The sequence below is a fragment of the Lissotriton helveticus genome, chromosome 4_1 (assembly GCF_964261635.1).
Source record: "Lissotriton helveticus chromosome 4_1, aLisHel1.1, whole genome shotgun sequence".
In the NCBI taxonomy this organism is placed as follows: Eukaryota; Metazoa; Chordata; class Amphibia; order Caudata; family Salamandridae; genus Lissotriton; species Lissotriton helveticus.
Window position 1 is genome coordinate 290558179 of NC_136063.1, and position 26009 is coordinate 290584187.

Consider the following 26009-nt stretch of genomic DNA (forward strand, 5'->3'; position numbering starts at 1 on the left):
TTCGTTTGTTCTCCAATGGGACAATGGCTAATGTTGGACTGTTGAAATGTGTGTCCTGGAATGTGAGGGGGTTAAATACAATGGCGAAGAGACACAAGATCCACTCATACTTGAAACGCAGAGGGGTACATATAGCATTCTTACAGGAGACCCATTTGACCAAAAAGGAGGGTATTGCGCTCCAGCGTAGGTGGAGGGGCCACTTGTACTACACTGTATATTCTGCATATGCTAGGGGGGTACTCATCTGGGTTAGAGCGGGACTACCCCTTCAGGTGACTAGGCACACGATCGACCCGAACGGGAGGTATGTGGCAGTTGAAGGACTCCTTAGAGGCCGACACATTGTGCTCTGTAGTATATATGCACCGAACACGGAACAGGCGGCTTACTTTGCGGGCCTCTCCAGGGGGCTTGCCAGCTATCTTGCAGTCCCGGTGCTGATGGGAGGAGACTACAACTCAGTAGAGAATGTTACATTAGACAGATCGCACCCACCACTACACACCTCCCCTGTGCACCGACTGGCGAAATGTCGATCGGAATGGCAGACCACATGGAACCTGACTGACTGTTGGCACGCACAGCACCCCACTGAGCGGGATTACTCATTCTACTCTAGTATACACGACCTACATGTACGTCTAGACTCCTTCCTATGCTCCCCCTCGGTGGTTACTGCGGTGGCCCGGACGGAATACCTAGCACGTACATTGTCTGACCATAATCCACTCCTCCTGGCGCTGGACTGGATGACTGAACCTCCCAAAATCCCGACATGGCAACTACGGCCTGATACGCTGGATGATCCGCCCTTCCGAGCTGAGCTGGGGGAGCGAATAGTCCAGTATTTTATGGATAATGAGGGTACTGCCTCGTCAAGGGCCATAGAATGGGACACATTTAAAGTAGTGGTGAGGGGTCACTGTATAGGGAAATACGCAGGGGTACGCAAGACGCTAATTGACGACCTAGACAAGGCTGAGCGCACTCTTCGTGAGGTAGAATTGGATCGACCGAATCGTCCTGACCTACAGGAGACAGTGAGGGGAGCACGGGAGGCGGTGGCAGTGGAGATGGAGCGCCTTCGTAGTTTTGATTACAAAGTATACCTTACGAAGACTCTGGCTGAGGGAGACAAAACGGGAACACTCCTGGCCTGGCTGGCGAACCCTAATCGGAATAGTCAGCCGATTTTAGCTTTAAGGGGCAATGGGGACCACGTCCATACCACGCAATCAGCAATCCTAAACTGCTTCAGATCGTACTACGAGAGACTGTATAGAGCGGAGCTGCTTGACCACACAGGCACTGGACGCTTTTCTGTCTGACCTGCAACTGCCGCGACTGGAGCAGGAACAAGCAGACGCTCTAGGAAGCCCAATTGCCTTGGCCGAAATTAGGGGGGCAGTAAAGCGAATGGCGCGTAATAAGACGCCGGGGATCGACGGGTTGCCCATTGAGTTTTACGGGAAATACTTAGATCTACTAGCCCCTAGACTCCAAACGATATTATAATGAGGCCAAAGGCGTAGGCAAACTCCCCCGATCGATGAGTGAAGCGGTCATGATCCCATTGTTAAAGCCACGTAGGGAAAGTACGGACCCCGCGTCCTACAGACCGCTGTCTATGCTGACAACCGACTACAAGATACTGAGCACAGTGCTGGCCACTAGACTGATAGCCCATATGCAAGACTTGGTCCATAAAGACCAATCAGGTTTTATTCCCACGAGAAACACCACGCACAACATTCGTAGATTACTTAGGTTGATGGACACTCCGCCCTCCGGGGCACGATCCCCCCTAGTGCTGGAGGTCGACATTGAAAAGGCCTTTGACAGCCTAGAATGGCCCTATTTATACAGAGTGATGCATACATTCGGCCTCGGAGAGGGATACATACAATGGACGAGGGTGCTCTACTCCTCAGCGAGAGCGAGGGTAAGAGTCGGGTCGTTGGTATCGGACCAATACGAAGTGGCTAGGGGGACCAGGCAGGGATGCGCACTGTCCCCCCTACTGTTTGCGCTTGCAGTGGAGCCTCTGGCGGCTCAGGCGAGAAAGGGGGAATATTACACCGGGCTGCACCTCAGGGGAGAGCGGCATTACATCTCCCTGTACGCAGACGACCTCCTCCTCTTTTTGGACAACGCTGGGGCAGCGGTAGAGGGTGCCGAGAGCCTATTGGAGCATTTCAGCAATATATCGGGCCTGCAGGTGAATTGGTCTAAAACCTGCCTCTTCCCGCTGCGGAAGGAGGAGGAATGTCCTCCTCTTCACCGGAATATACGCTGGGAACCCCATTGCCTGAGCTACCTCGGAGTACACGTCTACCACGACCAGACGGATCTCCTCGACGGTAACGTCGGCCGCTGCATCCGCTCATTGAGGGGTTGTATGTCCTTTTGGGCCACCCTGCCGCTATCAACGGCGGGCCGAGTTGCACTCCTGAAAATTGTAGCACTGCCGCGTCTATTGTATTTCTTCCGGACCCTCCCGGTGTGGATACCCGGAGCAATCTTTAAACGACTGAGCTCAATGTTGGTGTCCTTCCTGTGGGGACCGGGTAGGCGCAGAGTAGCACTGACAACGCTGATCCGCCCTAAGGACGAGGGGGGCCTCGCAGTCCCGGACTTAGAGCTCTATTACTTAGCAGCTCAGTTGCAATTCTTTACACAGGAAGTAGCGAGAGTGTACCGCGGACCGGAGCAGGGGAGGGACTTCGGCACTCCCCGCCATGTCCTTGCATACATTACTCTACAACAGAAACTGCTTCTGCGTGAGCTCTCTCAGGAGGAGCTGACCCTTCGTCTGTGCTGGAACCGCTTGCAGAGGCGAACCGGCACTAGACACCCGTACGCTCCGGAGATCCCGTTGGGTATGGTGACGGCGCTCCCACATGGCGGCGACTGGTCGGGACTGCATCTTTGGGAAGAGGCGGGGTTGCAGATGATAGGCGATCTCTACGAAGATGGGATATTGTCCCCGTACCAGACTTTGCAGGAGCGATATGATCTCCCGAGGGGAGACTACTTACTGCATGCGGCGGTGGTGAGAGCCATACAGAAACACTGGGAGGGGGGCTTAGCGGAGCCTGCAACGTCGTTAGCTTGCCAGTATACCATGATGGCGGCAGGGACGTTTAAGGCCGTTACGTGCCTTTATCGTAGAATGCACACGGAAACCCTACAGCCACTTACATCACTTAAGAATAAATGGGAAGCGGACCTGCAATTAGACATCCCGGACACTGTATGGTCGCAGCTAGTGCGGAGGGTCAGGAAGAGCACTAGAAATGCGCGATTTCAATTGATACACTTTTTTATCCTCCACCGAGCTTACCTCACCCCGAGTAAAATCGCAGTGTACTTCCGCGTAGCGGACGCGGCATGCCCAAGATGTAGCCTAGAGGGAGCTGACCTGGTCCACATGTTAAGGAGTTGTCCGAGACTACAAGACTTTTGGGCGGAAATTGAAGGGACCTTGAATGCAGTTACTGACAGGGACATACACTATGATGGTGCAGTATCCATCTTACATTGGTTTCCCCACACGAAAAGGAACAAGCTGACAAGTAAATTTATAGACATGGGTTTAATCATAGCGAAGAGAGAGTTGACTAAGGGGTGGAAATTGAAGACAGCACCGACACATAGAAGATGGTTGAATGAATTCCTGAAATGGGCGACTGCAGAGAGCATGATCCGCTACCAGATGGCTCGCCGTAGGTCGGATGACAAGGCACAAGAAGCGGCAATGCTTTGGGAAACACTAGTGCAGGCACTGAGAGACAGCACGTTAGAGGAGGATGAAGAGGACGTAACACAAGATGAGACGCCACAAACGGAGACAAACATGCCAGCAGCGATTCCCTTGGACACACACATGCATTAAGATATATTTACTCCGTGTTCCCACGCTTTAGCTATACATGATCACACTGGGCACTGACTTGGACACAGGGAAACAAGGGTGGGGGGGGGGGGAATAAGATTGCAGATCCCACTGCTGACCGCGCACAGCATCACAGGTTAGCAGTATGGGACGCCACGTTATAAGGTTGAAAAAGCGGGGAGAAATGCTCCTGCAGTACTGACAGTGTTGTCGGGCCCGGCCCGAGGAATACCCAATGTAGAAAACTAGCGCCGCCCAGCCTCCGGGATGTGGGCTGAATGGCTGTGTTCGACGTAATTGGAAGACATTCGCTATATAATGCAACATTGGACTGTATATTGTGCATTGTGACACTGATTGTTCTCCATTTCACCGCAATAAAAAAATGTTAACAAAAAAAAAAGCACGGCAGATATGGAGGGAATTCCCAGACGCTCCACAAATGGCGGAAACATTGCATATGTTGCTGACAGCCAGGTCGGCTAGGCATTTGGTAATGCACTTTTACAAAACACTCAACGCAGACAGATCCGGGTACTAGTTAGGCACAGCAAGGTATATGCGGGAAGGGGCAGGTGGGCTAGAAACGTGGCTGGAAACGCGTCGGCATATTCTTTAATGAGATTAATTGATAAAGCAGACTATTTGCAGTATAGGAATTGGCAATGATCTGTTTTTTTGCTTCTTGAATGAGTTGTATCGAGTAGCAAGTTCTTTGTTACAAAAAGAAACTTTACTACACACGCAGAATTTAATAGCGGTAATTTTTGAGTGTATGTTTGTTTATTTGGCATAATTAATTTCTTTGTCCAAAGTCATTTATATGTGTTTTTGTATTTAATGTGTACTTGTGGTAAAAACTGTATGTTTTTCTGAAAAAGGATTGTTTCCCTATCCAAAAGAAGTATTGAAAATAAGAAAACAGAGGTTAAATAAATAACCCCAATCACAAAAAAATATGGTGTGGTTGATTTAAAAATTAAAAGTGGGATTCCAGGTATTTTCTGTTTATATTGTATTATTGGCCCTACCTGGTTCCTGTCATTGGGCTTAACCCCTGGTTTGACTATTTTTCCTGCATATGGCACATAACTGCCCAATTGTGCAGGATTATTGGCCAAGAGTGATAAAAAAAATTGAGAGAGGTTACAGTGCTTGCGTTAGATTAGACACCCAACATGTGCCTACTTGACATTGTCGGGAGACCCAGGTAGGGCAAAATTCACTGGAGATTCCTTAAATTAGCACTAGAACTAGCTAAGAGAAGGATTGCCATAGGATGGATGGGTACCAGGGCCCCTTCTTGTGGTTGTTGCCCAGTTGTGGAGTAATGGGCTGTGCTGAGGAAAGCAACATGCAACTTCGCCGTAAGGATGAAAAATACAGGAGGCTTAGATACCTGGGCCATGCTGTTGGAGAGCATGCACCGGGAGCAGGGGAATATGGACATCCGGGATACACAGTCACAGGGTGTGGCATCATCTGATGTTCGGGTATGTGACACGGGTAGCCCAGGGAGGTTTGTCACCACCACTGACTCATAATGCAAAAGGGCACCATAGGGGGAGGTCTGTAGATGGTTCCATAGGATACAAGGCTGTTGGGATTAGCTATGTGTCGGAATGTAAGATAGTTCTGAGAGTAAACAAGATGTGACGGTGAGCCCTTGAGAGGGCGAGGAAGGTGAGAGGATTTGGGATTAATCTCCTCATCTTGTGTCTCTGATGACATTGCAATGGCATGTGAGCTGTACCTGGTTATGCTTGAGGCTTTTTGTTTTATTGTCATCATATGATCAATGAAGAAGACTAGATGTATGTATGACAGTGATGTGATCTCTTGTGTTGCCCAATATTGGGCAAACTGCTATTGGTCAATAAAAAACTTTTTTTTTTTTTTAAATATGTTTCACAATGAAGCAATCAGGCCCATAGCCAGGTCCGGACTGGGAACCAAAACCAGCCCTGGCAAACTGCTCGGCCGGCCCCTCCATGGGGGCTTTGGGTGTGCAGCCGAGCTGTTTGCTAGGGCTGATTTCAGCCGATTTTGTTACACGGGGCAGATATATCCGGGCCCCGGTAACAAAAACTGCCCCCCGGGGGCCCAAAACTGGCCCCACCCTGGCAGTCTACTGGCCAGATGGACCCTGCCCATAGCCATGATTATTTGTGTTCCACCAAAATAGGCTTACTGGACTGAGGATAATTATTTCCACAAGGCAATCATTAGACCATGATAAAAGTGCAAATACGTTCAAAATTACAATTGTCAAAACAATATACATTCCTAATATAAAATCCCTCCTAAGAGAGCCTAATAAATCCTTATATCATAGTGCAAACATATAATCATAGCACGATTGATTGTGTCACCAGCGCTATAAAGCATAGCCTACTACAGTGAACTATGAGATTCCATGTAATAAAATTCCTGCCCACCGCCTTTAGAGTGTTGTAACAACAATCCACCCTTAACAGACTATTGCCTTTACATATGTTTTTCACAATAAGTGGGTCTGGACTATTGGCCTTGTCAAAAATGTTCATACTAAAATCGATCAAAACTAGGGAATCTGACCTAACTTTTCCCAAATATCCAATAAAACCTATAGCCTTTACCCATAGCTTGACACCATAACCAACACAGATCTACTTACTTCAAGATAAGTTAGAAACCTAGTAGTAACCATGGATTCAGACCTATCCTTGACACTGCATGCTAACAATGTCACAAAGAGTGCAGAATACACAATGAAAATACTATATTGCATCTTCCCATACCGACATTAACTGCAAGGCATCCCCAAGCTCGTAATCTCCAAGCTTGACTAAGTCAACATCCTATGCCTTGGTGCACCCTCATTTGTTATACAACTCATCCAAAATGCTGCTGCAAGGTTTATTCTTTGCCCTCAACCAAGAAAACACATGACTCCAGCCCTGCTCCACTGGCTGCTTATAGAATGAAAGCCAATATTCAAGGCACTGTGCATTGTGCACAAAGGCTCACAAAGAAAACAACTGCTATACCTACTATTTAAATGCAAGCACTATAAACCATACAGAACATTATACTGCAGGCTTGCACCATTTATCATACCACTTTACCATAAGAAATCCGTAGAAGGCAGAGCTTTCTCAGGACAAGCCGCCATGCTCTGGAACTACCAGCCAGCATTAGGAGTACCCAAGACCATATACAGAGCCCAAAACAGTTGAAAATATGGCCATTTCCTAGATAACTGCACCACCTGCACCCAGTGAACAGAGCCCAGAAAACAGCTGCATTCTCAAACTCAATCCCCAGCTTACAACCAACAAATAACCAAGTTAACCAGAAAACTGCTTCATTATGCAGGTAAGCAAAGAAGGGGTGACCTATGGTTTGCCGTGACATTATATGCTTATGTACTTCCAAATGTAAGAGTCACGGCCCACAATAATACTGAAACCCTAATACACACGACTCAACCACTAATTGTAACCTATGCCTATTAAATTCCCCTAAGACATCTGCTATGAGGGTTACCCATCACCAGCACTGTACAGCCAAACATCACCAAATAAACAGGAATGGAATGACTAAAGAGATTTGTCACACATTTCTGGACCATTTTGGAAGATTAATATATTCCATGCGCTGCAAATCCCAAATATCTATACAATCTGACCACTTTTTTACATCTCACATAGACACTCAGATATGGAATGATAATATAAATGTTCATCCCAACAGATATCGCCACTTCTCTCCCTTCTATCATGCCAGCTCAGGACCACAACTATACACAAAATGCCAGATTGGACAACCGAGTGCTGCAAACAAATAAGCACACGACATCATATGAAGTACCCAGTTCAAAGCTGCCAACATGCGGAAAACCATAAAACAGCATTTCTGACTCTTACACTTCATCATCAAACACACTACTATGAGCTATGTAAAAGGAGTACCATAATGTTGGGTAACAATAAACATCGGTTATTCAGTGCCAAGATACCCTTGGGTGAACATGTGCTTTATAAACACACGTTATGTTAGTATGTCTCCTGCTTAAGACTCAATTATGTTGATATTCTTTCTGAGGCTTGATTTAATGTCAGACCTCTTGTTGCATTTGAATGCGCTTAATGCTAATTCCCTAAACGAGACAATGGAGGGTACAATACATAAAGCGTCTAACATTTATTAAAACAATTTACTAAAAGAAGTACAGTTTAACATCCGGGGTCCACTGCAGAACATAATGACCTGGGGAAATGAATGAAAGGTTAACATGCGCAATTCGGGTAGATGATCGAGTTAATAGGGGCACATGACTGTGAACTTCGCACAACCTTTCGCTCCTGCCCTGGAGTACCTAAGCCTAAGGTGTAAGCGCAAGCGTGCTCTTGCCTACACTGAGGCGATGCACCTCCAAGCGTGCTCTTGCCTACACTGAGGCGATGCACCTCGCACTCTGGCTGACATAGGAGCCGCTCAAGGTGACACCGCGGACGGGGACTTCAGGAGATCGTCATGCTGCAGCGTTAGTGCGTTCTCTGGTACCTGAACACCACCCATGACTCCAGGTGGCGGACAGCTTTCTTGTAGAGCCGCAGCACCTTCTGCTGGTGCGTGAGGTAGGCGAAGGACATGACAGCTTCCTAGCTGCAGGCACGCACCAGGCGGCTGAACCCACGGCCTCCCTCCCGTTCCTCCCAGCTAACCGGTTTCGGAGGCCCCTTAGAAACAAAAGACGGGCTCACACGACAAGTGTATGGTTGGTCGCCATCTTAGAGCTGGAGTTAGTAGTGGTTAATTCACGAACACGAAAAATAAACGGCTTAAAGGTACTTGTCCACTTCGTTCATTGATGTCGTTGACGTTAAATTTGAACATCAAACATTCAGGGGGAAACGAAACAATAAAGTCCAACTGTTTTTTACAGGTCTATTAAATTAATCAAATAAGCCATACGCATTCCTTTTTTAAATTAACTGATTTCCATTAATTGTTACTATCTGTTGGAACGCGAAATTGTCCTTGCAATTACTTTCAAGTACATACAATCAAGGACATTGGAAGATGTACAGACGTTTCTGTTTTCTCGACATTCTTTGAACAGAACGCAAGGTGAAGTGTAGTTTACTGTAGGAAACAAAGACTGTCTTTCAAAGGTCCAGGCTCAAAAGTGAAAATCCTTTGGCTAAATGTAGCGACCATTTTAGAATGACCGGAGCTTTTATCTTATGCGATTTATGGTAGAACCTAAGACCCGAAAGAGATAGGTTTTCTGAAATAATTCTCGCATCAATGAAACACAGTTTACATACGATTCGCTCATCTTTACTGTTGCTTTCTGGGCATGTCAAACACTAGTAAATTGACTGATACTTTTACAGGGTGAAAATGTATTTAACATTTTCTCAGTTAACATCTGAGGTATGTTATTATGTAACAAGAATAGCAGCCGTGCTCACTTGTGACATTATTGGTGCAGTAGCGGAGAAAGTCTCCACTACTCCAACCCTTAGACTTCCAAGAGGTAGTGGAAGCGCAAAGGCTGATGGGATATCGAGGGTCTCTGTCAAGTCAACTGTGCAGACTCTTCAACAGCAGCATGAGTCGATTTAAATTAATCGGTAAGAGGACTTGGGCGCCGTTGGGCCCATATGTGCATGTTCTGATCCACATTTTACAGGCTATGAAAACATTTTCCTAAACTTTAATGTACCCCGATGCTGTCCCATAGAAAATGAATGGTAAATCAGAAAATCACTAATGAGGGATGCCTCTAACATTCACCAGGCAGCCCGCACTTTGGAAGATTGGTTTTAGAGAATCGCTTGAAAGAATGATGCTATAATACTGTATCACGTGTGTACCGTAATAAACAGGATCAGGAAGATGAAGGCCATTTTTAATGAGAATAGTATGCCTGGCACATGATTTTCCATATTTTTCAACATAAAGCATTTATCATTCTGTGCATTTCTAGTAATTTATGTGAGTCTTGTGTTACCTGTAGTCATTTTCAGTTAAATACATTTTGGGAAGGTTTAGGGCCACAAGTGGGCCAAACGGTCCCACACTGGTTAAATTTGTTTTATAACAATAATAGGAAAGTGAAAAACACAAGTGATCACCAAGCCCTACGAAGGAGGCAAGTGATGGAGGTGAGATATCTATTTGGAAATCCCAAAGAGTTGTAAATACTGCCCACACCCACTCAGTGAGTGGCATGCGTCATCAGGGCCACTTCGACTCCCTGATGCAGACCAACGTCCAGGGAGGACCACAAAGAAAAAGAGAATATTGGAAAGAAAGTAATCAACAGATAGGGATCCCTCACACAGAGAAAAAGTCTAAAACAGTCTAGGTCTGTATCAACACCTTTATTATGGATCCGACTTGGCAGGATTAAAAGAAAAATCTGATAAAATGATGAGTGCACACAAAGTGGTGTGACAGGAGGTTTATTATTACCCAACAGGGAGGCAAGTTTTTCAGGCAAAGACCAAGAAATAACTGACTCCAATTCCACACAATACATTCTAAACCAATGACCTGGGTACATTCTAGACTAGGAATGTACATCATTAAAGGAGAACTACAACACATCTCCCTTATTATAATATAAAAAAACAAAAGGACAGAGAAAAAGGAAAAGGGAAAAGGACAAGGCAGGAAAAACAGTAAAAAGGAACAATTCACTTTGAACAGTAATCCTGAAAACAGTAAAAGGAACAATTCACTTTGAACAGTAATCCTGGAGATACAAGGGAGATCTTCTAACTCTTGTGCTATTGCTGTGGAGAGAAACATTTTGAGGTAAGTGATTGGAAGAAACATTCTGAGGTAAATGATTAGGAGAAACATTCAGAGGTAAGTGTTTGGAACATTTTCCTCCTAAACCGTCAGAACCAGATTTCACAATACCATCCCCCTCCGCACACCTTGATAAGCGAGACATATTCCAAACATCTCCACCAGCAAGCATCACAACATTTTTCATGACCTTAACAATGCGTCTAGGCCCAAAATACTTAGACTCACCCTTGGGTGACCAAACAGCTTTTTTAATGAAAACAAAATCACCCACCTTCCAAGAAATACTCTTTGGACCTTTTAAAGAATCAAACCTTTGTTTGTACTTCGTCTGATAGTTCAACACTCTTTCATCCTTGACTACACAACCTCTGTCCTTGACCGAAAGCCACACAGGATTAAGTTTAGAACCAGCAATTCTACCTTTCAGTTTCTTGAAAGGTGACACACCAGTCACACTGTTAGGAGTGTTTCTGTGAGCCCAAAGTTTTTCCCTGAGGATAGGTTTTAGCGGAAGCCTACTTTCCAAAGCAGTCTGAGCACACGCTCTAATTAACCTATTCATGCTCTCTACAAGGCCATTCGCCTGCGGGGAATAAAGAGCAGTCTTATGATGGGTGATAGACAAATCTCCTAAAAAATTAGTCATTTCCTGGGAGGTGAACTGAACACCGTTATCCGAAACCAAAACTTCGGGAACTCCTTCACAAGTAAAGGCATCTTTTAAAAATTCAATTACATTTCTACTCAAAACCGAATTCATGCAAGAAGCAGACAACCATTTCGAAGTATAGTCGACCAAGACAACCACAAATCTTTCAGAAGGAGCCAAGTTCTCAAACGGTCCAATGATGTCCACAGCTACTTTGGACCAAGGACGTTCAGGTATAGCAACAGGGGAAAGAGGAGGAGTGCTTACTTTCCTCGATTTATCATTACCAGCGCACATATTGCAGTCCTTCACAACAGTTTCAACCTCCCGGTCTAACTCAGGCCACAAATAGGTCTCCCTGACTCTACCTTTGGTGAGACTACCACCAAGATGCCCTTCATGTGCCAAATTTATAATCTTCTCCCTCATGCTAAACGGAGGAATTAACCTGTCACCCCTGAATAATTCTCCATGGACAATGTTTAATTCATCCCTCACATTCCAGTAACCTTTGGCAGTGTCAGGAACTTCTTTCAAAATAGGCCAACCATTGACCGTGGACTCCATAACAAAACTTCTTGCCGGATCACTCGAAGAACTATCCTTCCATTCTACTTCATTCAATGCAGATTCCCTCACCCATGAAAGAACAGGTGGTTCTGAATCACACAAAACCAACTTATCCAGGGGAGATCTAGAGAGAAAATCAGCAGGAATGTTTTTGAGTCCAGGCAAATATTCTACATAAAAGTTGTATTCCATAAGTCCTTCAACCCATCTCCTGATCCTTGGAGTGGTACATTCTACATTCCTACAGGAAAATAACTGCACCAGGGGTTTGTGGTCAGATCTGACAACAAAAGGTAAACCCCATAAATAGAACCTAAAGTGCCTGATAGCCCAAAAACAAGCAAGAGCTTCACGTTCTATAACAGAATAGCGCTCCTCAGCACCCTTCAGAGAACGTGAGGCGAAACCAATGACCTTCTCAGAACCATCCACCAACTGAGACAAAACAGCCCCCAAACCTCGTAAACTCGCGTCAGTGGAGAGAATAGTTTTCTTGTGTACATCAAAATGTCCCAAAGTTGGCATCTTCGCAATTTGAGTCTTAACAGCTTCAAAAGCTAATGAGCAATCTTTGTCCCAATTGAAAACGGCGCCCTTCTTTAAAAGTAGTCTAATAGGCTGCATAACACTGGCAAAGTTAGGGATAAACTTTGAATAGTATTCAGATAAACCATTAAAAGATTTCACTTGATCTTTGTTGGAAGGGGTTTGAGCTTGAAGAATAGCTTCAGCCAGATCAATTTTGGGACTGATACCTTCCCCAGATATATTGTGCCCCAAATAAGATACTGATTTGACTCTGAACTTACATTTCTCACGTTTCAAGGTCAAACCAGATTCTTTGAGTCTAGTTAAAACTCTAAAAAGAACCTCATCATGCCTGCCAATATCACTCCCGTACACAAGAATGTCGTCCTGAAAAAATAAGACAGAATCAACTCCAGATAAAACATTCTTTATGATCCTCTGAAAACATGCAGTAGCACTAGCCAGCCCAAAAGGCATCCTGATAAATCTGTAAGCACCAATAGGAGTCACAAACGACGTTAAGTGCCTCGATTCTTCATCCAACAAAACTTGGTGGTATGCTGCAGACAAGTCCATGACACTAAAAATGGTAGCACCACCCAATCTAGTCAAAATCTCATTGATATTCGGCAAAGGTTGCCTGTCCACCCAAATAGAGCCATTTAGACTCCTGAGGTCCACACACATCCTAATCTTGGTACCCTTGTCCTTGGTTGCCAAAACAATTGGTGCAAGCCATTCTGAGCATTCAATTTCTTTTACAACACCCAATTTCAACAACCTGTGAATTTCATCTTGAAGAGGTTTTATCATAAGATTTGGTACTTTTCGAACCTTGTGCACAACAGGTTTCGCATTCCCTTTCATAATAATTTTATGTTTGAATCCTTTCAAGAGACCCAAATCATCACAAAACACCTGAGGACATTTTTCAAAAATGTCAGAAAAATCACCCTGATGAGAGACCAGCATGACCTGTTCAGGGGCATTGGGATTTAGGGTAATACCCAGGTTCCTTTGATGACGCCAACCCAAAAGGTTGTCCCTCCTTTTCGCAACATATACTTTACCAACAGTTTCTCTACCCTTAAAAGTAATGGTCTGGATGGAGTAACCAATCAAATCAATTTTTTGCTTAGCATACCCCACAGGATTAATATCTGGGGTCAAAAGTTTGATCCTGTCCCCATCAAAATTTGAGAACCAGAATTTATCGTAACCTGGGTACATTCTAGACTAGGAATGTACATCATTAAAGGAGAACTACAACAAAATCCTATATGAGTATATGGAAAAGTAACAACACCATTACCCTGTCTGCCGTATCAACATGTTTCTGCCATAGTTTGCCGCCCAATAGGGTAGATGACATTCATCAGGATACAGATCCCTTAAGAAGCTTCTAGAGAGGTACCTTCCTAGTCTTCTCACTATATGGCAGGGGACTTGTAAATGGCTATACTTGTCCTTTCTGTAGAAACACACCATCTGCGTACTCGAGTTTCATCAACGATGATCCTAACTCGGGGACAGAGTAGGGACACCGTCCTGTAGTCACACTTACTCCAAGGTAGGGGTGTCTCCTAATTGGCCACTCTCATCCCGCAGACCTCTGACACGAGAGGCACAGAGCACTGTTGTGTATGTGGAATGGTGACATGACTCTACTGGAGAAGAAACGAGCTGAAAGGTGTTAGTGTTTGTATTAGGGTTTGGTGACCGTCCTGACTCCGTCGGTAGCGGTCGCTCCCCTCGCTCCCTGGCTCCTGCTGGTATCGTAGCGCTTCATTTGTAACATTGACTGATGCTGGTATCGTAGCGCTTCATTCCTAACATTGACTGGTGCTTTAATTTCGACTGAGCTCCGTCCTGATCATCTAAATTTGCCGCATTGCCTAATTACAGCGTAACGCTATTGTGTTTGCATATTGTAGCGCTTGTGTGCCAGCGTAGCGCTTTTACAGGCTCGCATTGTGTTCCTCTGTTTTATCTGTGCTTGATTGTGCCTGCGCCTCTGCCCACCCCAACCTCGTCCAGTTTCCTTTCGTTATTGCTGCCATCTTGTTGTTGTTTTGCCTTACAGCCCGCCCCTCCACCCCGCGCCAGCCTCCCAGCTGACCCTCCCTCGCCCCTCCCCCTCCCACTTATGTCAGATGCATTTGCGCGCAGCGTTCACACGCAGCGGTCGCGCCCCATGCGCGCCGAAGGTGCGCCAAAGGTAAGCCCGTCTACGCCTGGACCGCGCCCAGCGCCAGACCCCCTGCTCCCCACAAGACCCACCCCGTCCGCATCACATACGACGCCGCTACCCTCTCAGCTCTAAACCCCGGCCGCTCACCACAATGCTACCAGGCTGCCCCGGGACACACCCATGGACCCTTCACCTGCCACTCCTGCAAGTTCGACTGCATCAAGACCCACACCAAACCCACTAACCCCAAACAGTGCCCCGACAACAACTACCTGAAGTGCATCCTCCTCAACACCCGCTCGGTCCACAAACACTCCATTGAACTCTGGAATCTCCTCGACACCACATCCCCGGGCGTCGCCTTCCTCACAGAAACATGGGTGAACGCCTCTTCAGCCCCCGACATCGCCATAGCCATCCCGGACGGCTACAAGATCATCCGGAAGGACCGCACCAACCAAACAGGAGGAGGCATCGCCATAGTCCACAAGAACACCATCCGCATCACAACTAGTTCCGACGATAACCTCGCAACCGCAGAACACCTTCACTTCCAGATCCACACCGACCCCAAGACCACACTCAGAGGCACCCTCATCTACCGACCCCCAGGACCCCGCACACAATTCAGCGAAGACATCACTGACTTTATCAGCCCACATGCCCTCCCCTCCGAAAACTACATTCTACTGGGAGACCTGAACTTCCACCTTGAAAAGAAGAACGACTGCAATACCACCAATCTTCTAGACAACCTGAACAATCTCGGACTCAAACAACTTGTTGACACCCCCACCCACCTTGCCGGACACACGCTCGACCCAATCTTCACCTCCAGCAACCACATCTCCTTCGATCACACTACTACTCTCCATTGGACGGACCACAACTGCGTTCACTTCACCTACAAAAAGACCTCGTCCCACAACCTATTCCCCGAAGAAACTGGAACAAAATCACTACCGACCAGCTCCTCACATCGCTTCACCAAAACCCTCCCGCCAAGCATCGGACCCAAACCAAGCAGCCACCAACCTCACTCAATGGATCACCCACAGCATTGACGAACTAGCACCCCTGAAAAACCATCAAATCAAGCAAGGCAACAAAAAAGCCCCCTGGTTCAACGACGACCTTAAGATATCCAAAAAGCGGGGCGTGGCTACGCGAGCGGCAATGGCGGTCGCAGCTTCCTAGAGCTCCCGCTGGCCCGCGATTCATCCGACTAATTATCCTGGCCCCCGAGCCTACACACCACAGCTCGAGCGAGGCGATTGTGGCTGAGGGTGTCTAGAGCCCTCCGGTGTAGTCCGCGGAGCTCTCGCTTCGTGGGCTGCGGCTGGGCAGCGGAGAGAAGGGTGCGGCCTAGCGCACAGCGAGAAGCAGGGGCCTTGATTTTGGCGTCTCCCGGCCGGGGGATACCCACGCGGCTCGGCTGACCTACCGATTGTCCGGCACCTGGACTGCCCTACGAGACAGGGGACAACAGCACTGTCCTCTGAGAGCCTGGCTGGTGGCTTGGAAGTCAGGGAGGCCGTCCGGCTGGACGCAGCGGCCTGGTAGATCCGGCGCAGCCGGGGTCTTGAGTTTCGCGACCCCGCCCGAGGCGCGCTGCGGGCCGTGGCCGCCTCTGGGCCTTGACGGGGCCTCGGCGCTGCGCCTGGTGGAAGGCCTCCCTGCCGCTCCTCTGTAGGGGGCGGACCGGCGTGTCACTGGACGGTGGCCCTTGCGCCGGCCTGGTTCTGGTATTGCCCGTGACGGACAGCACGCTGCGAGTGCCTCCACCTGGGCCCCTGGACATTTGTGGAAGTGGTAGGCGGGCCTGCAGCACGAGGAGGTGGGACGTGGTCCAGCCAGTGGAGTACAGGACGTACAGACCGCCAACGACGGAGGAGTGGACCTTGAGGCCCGCCTTAACCTGCCCGAGCGGTGGCACCGACTTTGAGGTACGGAGGTCCGAGCCCAGTGGCGGGGGGAGACCTGCTGTGTGAGTTCCCATTGGGCTGGATAGATGGAATAGAGGATCCTGTGCTGCCGTGCCTACATTAACTGTCAGTGGCCCACAAGTGGTCTGCAATCATGACCAGGGGAGGAGGTGGCGGCCTCACCAAGCAGCCGACCATAGACAAATTTACAGGACCCGGGGAGGACCTGGACCATCGGGAGGAGGACAACCACCCCAACAACAACAACAAGGGGGGGGCCAGACAACGCTGCGCTTATGGCAGCCATCACCCAATCCAGGGATATGTTAGATGCCAAAATAGGTGCAGTGGGTGCGGATGTTACCTTGCTCCGCCAGGACTTGCGGAATGCAGTGGCGCGGATTACGGAAGCAGAGTCCAGAATTTCGGTGGTAGAAGACGCGTGGGCTCCCTGAAGAGGAGAATGGCGGTCATGGAATCAGTGCAAAAGAACCTGGCACTCAGGGCGGAGGGTCGCGCACGTCGTAACAACCTCCGCTTCATCGGCTTTCCGGAAAGATGCGAGAAGGGGAACATGGAACAGTTTCTTACTCAGTGGCTGTTGAGCTGGCTGCCCCCTGGAGCTTTATCCAGCTGCTTCATCGTCGAACGCGCACATCGTGCCTTAACCCAGAGGCCGCCGGAGGGTGAACGGCCCAGAGCAGTGATAGCGAGAATATTGAATTATCACGATCGAGATGTCATTCTGAAGGAGGCTAGAACCAGAGATGCGATCCTATATGAGAACCGAAAGATTATGATTTTTCCGGACTATACTAAGCTTGTCCAGCAACAACGTCAATCCTTCATGAATGCAAAGGCGAAGTTGCGAGGCTTGAATCTCCAATACTCTCTGCTGTACCCGGCCCGTCTGAGGGTGATTTTCCAGTCCAAAAGGCTGTTTTTTGATTCTCCGGAAGAACTGTTTAAGTGGACTGACGAAACGGTGGCGCTCAGGCCGCATGCCCAGCCGGGACTGAACCCGGGCTCTTCAAGGGGGTCATCGGTGGAACGTGGGGACCGATCGGCCAAGAGTAGGAAAAATCGGAGGTCCAAATCACGGAAGCGGTCGGTCTCCGTCTCCGGTACGCAAGATAGTGGCAGAACTGAAGACTCGGACCAATCTGGGAGGGACCACTGAAGGTCTAAGGTACTCTGTGCTCCCTGTGTCGCGCTGTAGCTCCTGATGGCTGGGGATGGTGCGGTTGAGGCCTGGCGAACCAGATACAATTTGATGCCTCAGCGTCAATTCGAGACTGAGTTATTGAACTTGAGGGGGGTGGTGGAGTGTGGCTCGGGGACGACCGATTGAGGGCTGCCACTCTCCTACTAAGGTGGGAGTTGTTAGGGGAGGGGGGTAGTGACAACTGGGTTTCGGGGAGTTGGGATCCATTGGCATGGTTAGTCTTAGGCCCTCTGTTCTGGGCTTGGGGTTGCCCATGCCGCGACAGGTACTTCATAGTTTTGTGAGGTATAGGAGGGGGTTGGGGGTGTGGGGGGTGGGGAAGGAGACAGTTGGGAAGGGGGGGGTTTGGGGGAAGTGGGAGAAAACAGATGTTGCATTTCTTGTAGTGTTTGGGTCTTGGGGTAGGGGGGGGACTGCACGTGTTCTTTACAATGATGCTGATGTTGGTGCGTGGTGGGTGGTGTTGGCGCAGAGGGCCTACTCGGTGGGTCCCATTTGACTATGGCTGATGTGGTACATGGACTCCCGGAGGAGTCCCTGCGAGTAATTACATGGAATGTTAGGGGGATGCTGGACAAAGTTAAATGTGGGGCAATCTTGCGCTGGGGAAAGAGAGAAGTTGCTGATGTGCTTTTGCTCCAAGAAACCCACATGATGGGATCAAAGGTGCTCAGTCTTCAGCGGTTTGGTTATCATCAGGTTTTCCACGCCGGATTTGCCAGGGGATCCAGAGGGGTGGCCATTTTAATTCATCGTAGAGTGGCCTATGTACATGAGAAGCAGTGGGTGGTCTTTGGGAGCGTCTATGCCCCCCCCCCTTTACAGTGGGCCTTGGCTGAGAGGCTGTTCGCGGTGTGGGAGGACATACCGGAGTCCCTGGCGGTGGTGGGGGGGGACTGGAATGAGGTGATGGACGTATGTATGGACCGTCAGAGGCGTCGAGAGATGCTTGGGCCAGCACCAACCCCCCCCCCCTACTAGGCTACATGCTATGAGTGAAGGAATGGGCTGGATGGATACGTGGCGATATATGCACCCTACAGCGCGCGAGTACATGTTTGTATCCGCTGTACATGGTTCCTTTTCACGGCTGGATTATGTGTTTGTGCCCAAGGTATGCATGTGCAGAGTGCGAGCAGCAGAGATTTTACCGAGAGGACTGTCTGATCATTCCCCAGTGTCGGTTAGGGTGGACATCCTTAGAAAACGTCAACCTTTCAGGTGGAGGATGTCCTCGTGGCATCTCCAGCAGCCTAGCTATGTCAAACATCTTAGGGAAGCTATAGACCACTACTGGCGGGAAAACCTGGTGGATGATGTGGACGCAGTAGTGGTGTGGGAGGCCTTGAAGCCCACTGTGCGAGGGGTGGGCATTGCATGGTGCACTGCGGCCCGACGTGGGCGTCGAGAGGCAATCACGGCGGCAGCCGCGCTGGTGGAAACTTTAGAGCAGCGAAGTCGAGGAGGGGGGGACGAAGTCGGAATACGGCTGCTACTCCAAGCACAGCAATCCTATGCGTCGGTCTTAATAGACGAGGCCAAACGGGCGTGGCTGGCCACACGGAGTAGAATATATCAGTGGGGGGACAAATCATGCACACTGCTCCATAGACTGTGTCAACGCAGCCTTCAACCCGTCACGTTGCCAGGCCTTACTGCAGATGACGGGGTGGTTATTACTGACCCGAACAAATTAGCGGCGAGCTTTGCTAGCTACTTCATGACACAATATGCCCCGAATGACCGCTTATCTGTGGACGAAGTAGCTAAATTCATAGATGATTTGCCTCCGAAAGCAGTGTCTGATGAGACCAGGACGGCACTGGATGCTCCTCTTACGGCGGAGGAACTAGGGGAGGCTCTAGGACAGCTCAATGTGGGTAAGGCCCCCGGGCCGAGTGGCTACCCATGTGAATTTTATAAGAAGTTTCACGTACAACTAGGATCCCACTATCGTCGTGCGCTTGAGACGGCACGCACACGGGGCAAGTTGCCCCCGGATTGGCGCCATGCCGAGGTAGTGGTCTTTCCGAAACCAGGTAGGCCCCCAGATAAACATGACTCCTATCGCCCCATTTCGTTACTTAACGTAGAAGCCAAGATACTGGCCAAGGCCCTGGCGAATCGGTTGCTCCCTTATATAACGGACCTGGTACACCGGGACCAAGCGGGCTTCATGCCTCGCAGAGCAACGCGTCACAACATTCGGCGCGCATGGGCCGCGATAGATGCCATTGGGGCCACAGGGGAGCAGGCGGCTTTGCTACTAGCCGATATTAATAAAGCCTTTGACTCGGTGAGCTGGACATACTTATTTGCGCTACTGCCCCGCCTTAATCTAGGCCCAGTTTTTCTGTCGTATGTCAAGCTACTTTATACTGATATCACGGCGGCAGTACGAGTCGCAGGGGCGGTGTCGGAGACCTTTTGCATAGGACAAGGAACCCGGCAGGGGTGCCCCCTATCCCCGTACTTATTCGCCCTCGCCATGGAGCCTCTGGCTGCCTGGGTGCGCATAGATGCACAAATGCAAGGTTTTGTGTTGACCGGGGGCCTTTCTGATAGAATCGCGTTGTACGCAGATGATGTCCTTTTCTTTCTGACTGACCTGCGACGCTCAGGGCCGAGGGTGTTGGAAATAATGCGGGTCTTTGGGGAGGTCTCGGGCCTCTACCTAAACTTGCGTAAATCTACCTTGTGGGTCATTGGAGGCGGTGCGGTGACGGACCCCTGGACGTCGGAACTGCAGATAGCAGCCGGCGGTTTGAAATACTTAGGGGTTTTCCTGTCGGAATCGATGAGCCTTACATAGGAACGCACCGTACTGCCTGTTTGGGAGCGGGTTCAGGCAGATGTGAAAACATGGTCTCGGATGCCCCTCAATATCTTTGGGCGGTCCGCGATTTTTAAGATGGTTGCGCTTCCACGCCTTCTTTACCAGCTACAGAATTATCCTCACCCCATCACACCCCAATGGTTTCGGCAGGTAAACTCTGTCTTGGGACGTTTCCTGTGGGCTGGAGGGGCAGCCAGGGTGGCGCTGCGTACATGCTTCTTATCTACGTATTGCGGAGGACTTGCCACCACGGACCTTCTGTCCTACTACCAAGCTTCCCATTTGCTTATCCTAAATGACTGGTGGTACAGCGACAGTAGTGATCCGGCCTACGCTTTAGAGCGCGCATTGATGGGCGATCATACGCTCCACACGCTCCTCTACTCAGTCCGCCTGCGGCGGACATTGCCTAGAGTTACGAACACTGTCTTCATAGTGTGGCGACAAGCATTACGCCGCATGGGATGGTGGGGTAGACTAACTGCGGAAACACCGCTAACGGTCTAACGGACGACTCCCAGAACTGGCATCACTGTCAGGATTCGACGGCTGGGACATGATCGGGATCTCGCTGCTGGGACATGTGATGTCCGGGGTCACGCTCAAATCCTTCCAGGAACTTAGTGCAGAATTCCTCATGCCTCAGACCCAGTTCTTTCGATATCTGCAGTTTAGACATGCCCTGGCACCCAGCATTGCCAACCTAGACTCACTTCCTGAATTTAGCCCGATTGAGGCGAAAGTATTCATGGGTGACCTCGGAGACAAAAAGGTGTCCCGCATCTACCAGACGATGGTCACCCACTGCTCCTCTACCCTCCTTCCCCTACGGACAGCCTGGGAGACTGACATTGCCCCTATGGATGACGATGATTGGCGGGAGGCCCTGGAGTCCCCGCGAGGAACTGCCATAGCAATGCGGCTCAGGTTACTCCAATTCAAAATCCTTCACAGGGCGTACTATACCCGTGAACGGTTGTGGAGAGCAGGGCTGATTGAGTCGCCGGAATGTTTGCGTTGTGGGGCGGAAGTGGGTTCACTGCTCCACACTGTATGGTCGTGCCCAAGAATAGCTGGTTTCTGGAGAGGGGTGTGGAGCTGCCTGTCTGAAGTACTGGATTGGGAACTTCCGCGCACTCATCGTCTGGGGCTACTTCACATCCTTGAAGGGGTCGGGGGGAACGTATATAAACGCCACTTGTTGCTTCTGGGGCTCGTACTGGCCAAAAGGGATCTGGCACGTGCTTGGAAAGATGAGAGGGCTCCTTCCCTGTGTGCATGGAGAGCTGGATTGGACTTTTGTATGGGTCTGGAACGACCAATATTTGAGGCACGAGGGTGCCCCCGCAAGCACTTCAAAATATGGAAGAGGTGGGCTGCCTACAGGGAGTTGACACTTGATCCCCCAGTGGAACCTGAGGAAGACCCCTAGACACTCACCTTAAAGTTGGCCTGTGAAATGCGTCATATCTACCACACCAAGATCAAACACTGCTGCTCCTTCTACACACGTGCACAGGGTTACGGAGGGATAACCGGGAGGGACGGGGAAATGGGTGGTGGGAGTTGCGGGAGTGGGGGCGGGGGGGAAAAGTTCCTATTGTTCATGTGTTACTATAATTCTTGATTGGACTTAGGTCCTGTGATGTAACTGTATCAAGATGACTGGTGGTTTCTCCTGATTGTGGGGTGCCACATTGATTGCTCTGCCTAACTCAATCAATAAAATTTTGTTGTGAAAAAAAAGATATCCAAAAAGCTCTGTCGTACCCTCGAGAAAGCCTGGAGAAAAAACCCAACCACTGACAACCTGGTCTCCTTCAAGAACGCCACCCGCAAACACCACCAACTCATCCGATCCACCAAGAAATCCGCATTCAAGAATCGACTTGACAACAACGCCCAAAACAGCAAGGAACTATTCAACATCGTCAAAGAATTTACCAACCCCAACGCTGGCTCCAACGACATCACCCCCTCCCAAGACCTCTGCGACTCTCTATCCTCATTCTTCTACAACAAAATCGCAGACATACATAACAGCTTCTTAAACCAATCCGAAGACCAGCCCACTTCACCCACCCCCGAACCAAAACCGCACTCTAACAACCTATACGCCTGGAACACTATCACCACCGCAGACACCATCCTCTTGATGAACTCCATCCACTCAGGATCGCCAACCGACCCTTGCCCCCACCACATCTTCAACAAAGCAGACTCTATCATCGCACCCCATCTCCGCGATGTCATCAGCTGCTCCTTCAATTCCGCTACCTTCCCGGAAAACTGGAAACATGCCGAACTCAGCGCCCTTCTAAAGAAACCCACAGCAGACCCCACTGAACTTAAGAACTACCGCCCCATCTCGCTCCTCCCATTCCCCGCCAAAGTCATAGAGAAAGCCGTCAACAGTCAACTCGCCGCCTTCCTTGAATCCAACAAATCCCTTGACCCCTCACAATCCGGTTTCCGAGCCAAACACAGCACCGAAACCGCCCTCATCGCAGCTACAGACGACATCCGAACGCTTCTGGACAACGGAGAAACAGCTGCCCTTATCCTACTTGACCTCTCCGCAGCCTTTGACACAGTCTTCGATAACACCCTCATACAACGCCTCAGCAACGCCGGAATACAAGGAAAAGCACTGGAATGGATCATCTCGTTCCTCGCCGGAAGAACCCAGAGAGTCCGCCTCCCCCCTTTCAGATCAGAGGCCACCGAAGTCGTCTGCGGCGTACCACAAGGATCATCACTCAGCCCCACCCTCTTCAACGTATACATGAGCCCTCTCGCTTCCATCGCACGTCAACACAACCTCAACATCATCTCCTACGCAGACGACACCCAGCTGATCCTCTCTCTCACCAAAGACCCAAACACCGCCAAAACCAACCTACTCGAAGGAATGAAAGATGTAGCCGAGTGGATGAAGAACAGTTGTTTAAAACTAAACTCGGACAAAACGGAAGTCCTCATCTTAGGTTCATCCCGCTCTGCCTGGGACAACTCTTGGTGGCCACCTGCCTTGGGATCAGCACCCACACCTACGGATCACGCACGCAACCTAGGCTTCATCCTAGACTCCTCTCTCTTGATGTCAAGACAAGTCAACGCCGTCTCATCATTCTGCTTCAACATCCTACGCATGCTCAAAAAAGTCTTCCGTTGGATCCCCACCGACACAAGAAAGACGGTCACCCACGCCCTGGTCACCAGCCGTCTAGACTACGGAAACACCCTTTACGCCGGAACCACAGCCAAACTACAGAAAAAACTCCAACGCATCCAAAATGCCTCTGCTAGACTCTCATACTGGACATTCCTCGTCAAGATCACATTTCCGGTCACCTGAAAGACCTACACTGGCTCCCCGTCAACAAGAGAATAACGTTTCGTCTCCTCACCCACGCACACAAAGCCCTCTACAACCTTGGACCAGAATGCCTCAACACACGACTAACCTTCTACACCCCCACCCGCCAACTACGATCATCCAATCAAGCCCTCGCCACTATCCCACGCATCCGTAAATCCACCATGGGGGGAAGATCCTTCTCCTACCTTGCGGCCAAGGCCTGGAATTCTCTCCCCACCCACCTCCGCCTTACACAGAACCACCTCTACGTCAGAAAACAACTAAAAACGTGGATATTCGATAAGTAATTGCACCCCCCTCCCCCAAGCGCCTTGAGACCCTCTGGGTGAGTAGTGCGCTATATAAATTTCTGAACTTGAACTTGAACTTACTTAGAAAAATGTCTAATTCAAATAAGCGTAGGTTTGTGTGACTACACCGCAGCCCGCTTGCATTGATATCCCTTCATATATGCAGAGAGAAATGTGCACTTTTATTTGATGTGAACAAACTTTTTTTCCACTTGTATGTGTTTTCCACTTCAGAAAATCAGCTAAATAGAGGCGTAATCCATGGTTTCTCAGCCATGCCAAGTGTTGAACATCGGGCGTTAGAGTAACACATAATGAGCTGTATTCATTCACAATGATGTATCACGCAAATCAGATGAGCTCAGAGCAGCATCTCACATAGCATGGTTTTAAATGTTTCTCTCCTGAGTCCGTTGCACAGATAAGGAGTATGTTCCCTACCACTTACTTTGTCTGCACCAATCAAGAGGTGCCTGTGAGCTGTGACTTGACTGGCAATGAAGCCCTGAGCTCTGCCCCGCACCTGTGCCATTTCTGGTGAAAATGGGCGCATTCTGCACTGCTGGCAGTTGATGGATAGAATCAGCTGCCACTCATGGTGATCTCCTGAATAGTTCAGGTGATTTTGCTGCTTCCAAGCCATTTTGACTTTTATTGGGATCCCCATGCACAGAGGAGGAAGGATAATACCAGCACCTGTGCCTGGCGAAAATCAAGGAAGAGCCTAGTGGAGAGGAGGAAAACATGGCAGTAAAGGCAGAACCAGGAAGTGATGGCAGATGGGTGAGAAAGTTGAGGAAAAAACAAGTAAGAAGGAGGATCTTGCTTTTGAAGGGAGAGAGTCGGGTCTTTAGTAGTCCTGTCGTAAATAAATTATTTACACTATCATAATTTCTATAAATAAATAAATATCAAAAGGGTCAAGCATAAATGAGGAGCAGAGTCCGTGGTATTAGAGTCAATGGGCTTTATTGCATTAACTCGAGTTAAGGGAGAGCTCCAGCGCCAAGCGGGCACAGGAGAGATCTGAGCTTTATTCACAGAGTACAATATTTATACATTCTTTGCATACATAGGGAGGAGCCCTCCAAGCAGAAGGAAAGAAAAAGATATGAGCATGTAGGCGTTCATTGTAATGAGTCATAGGTGGGTGGGTGCATAGAGGGGGCAGCAAGGTCAGCTAAAACTCGCAATGCCTGTTTGCGTAACTTTATCAGACTTCTCCATGAAGGCTGTTTCCTTTCTGTTGGCCAGGGAGGGCCCTGGGTGTCAGAGTGACTAGCATGTCTGGTCTTATCTCTAGCTCGGGGCAGCATGCAGATTGCTCTCATCTGTAGAAGTGTTGCTGCTTCATACTAGCAGTTGGTTTGGCCCTTCCTGTCCACCCCTTGTGTAACTGTCTTGGAGGTTTCCCTTGACATGGGCCCCACTTATCTCTGAGAGCCGACAGCAAAACTGGGCCTTATCTCTGCAGAGGGGCTTCTGCTCGCCTCCTGCTCGGGCCGGAATGCAGCTTTATCAGGTCGACCCTTGTTTGACACTGTTAAGACACCCCGGGCTGGGCCTTTTCTCCGTGACTGCTCAAAAAATATTTAGTGTGCTGCAGAGAAATGTAACGTGTGCCTTTTTCAGGGTCTGGCATGGAGGGGCCTGGTGACAGAGAAATAAGGCCTCTGAATGTGAAGTAATGCAGGGGTTTTTA

General features: G+C 49.1%; 2 protein-coding genes across 2 annotated transcripts in view; one reads left to right on the forward strand and one right to left on the reverse strand.

Moving 5' to 3' along the window:
* The window catches only part of NDUFB9 (NADH:ubiquinone oxidoreductase subunit B9), a 47973-nt gene extending 39357 nt beyond the window's left edge, over nucleotides 1-8616 (reverse strand). Inside the window, exon 1 of the mRNA XM_078686791.1 lies at nucleotides 8447-8616. Within this exon, the coding sequence (XP_078542917.1) occupies nucleotides 8447-8535 (89 nt within the window). The 5' untranslated portion in view covers nucleotides 8536-8616. The remainder of the gene's footprint in view (nucleotides 1-8446) is intronic.
* Nucleotides 8617-9106: 490 nt separating this feature from the next.
* TATDN1 (TatD DNase domain containing 1) overlaps nucleotides 9107-26009 on the forward strand; it is a 216552-nt gene continuing 199649 nt past the window's right edge. The window contains 1 exon segment of the mRNA XM_078686792.1: nucleotides 9107-9522. Coding sequence (XP_078542918.1) covers nucleotides 9447-9522 — 76 coding nt within the window. The 5' untranslated portion in view covers nucleotides 9107-9446.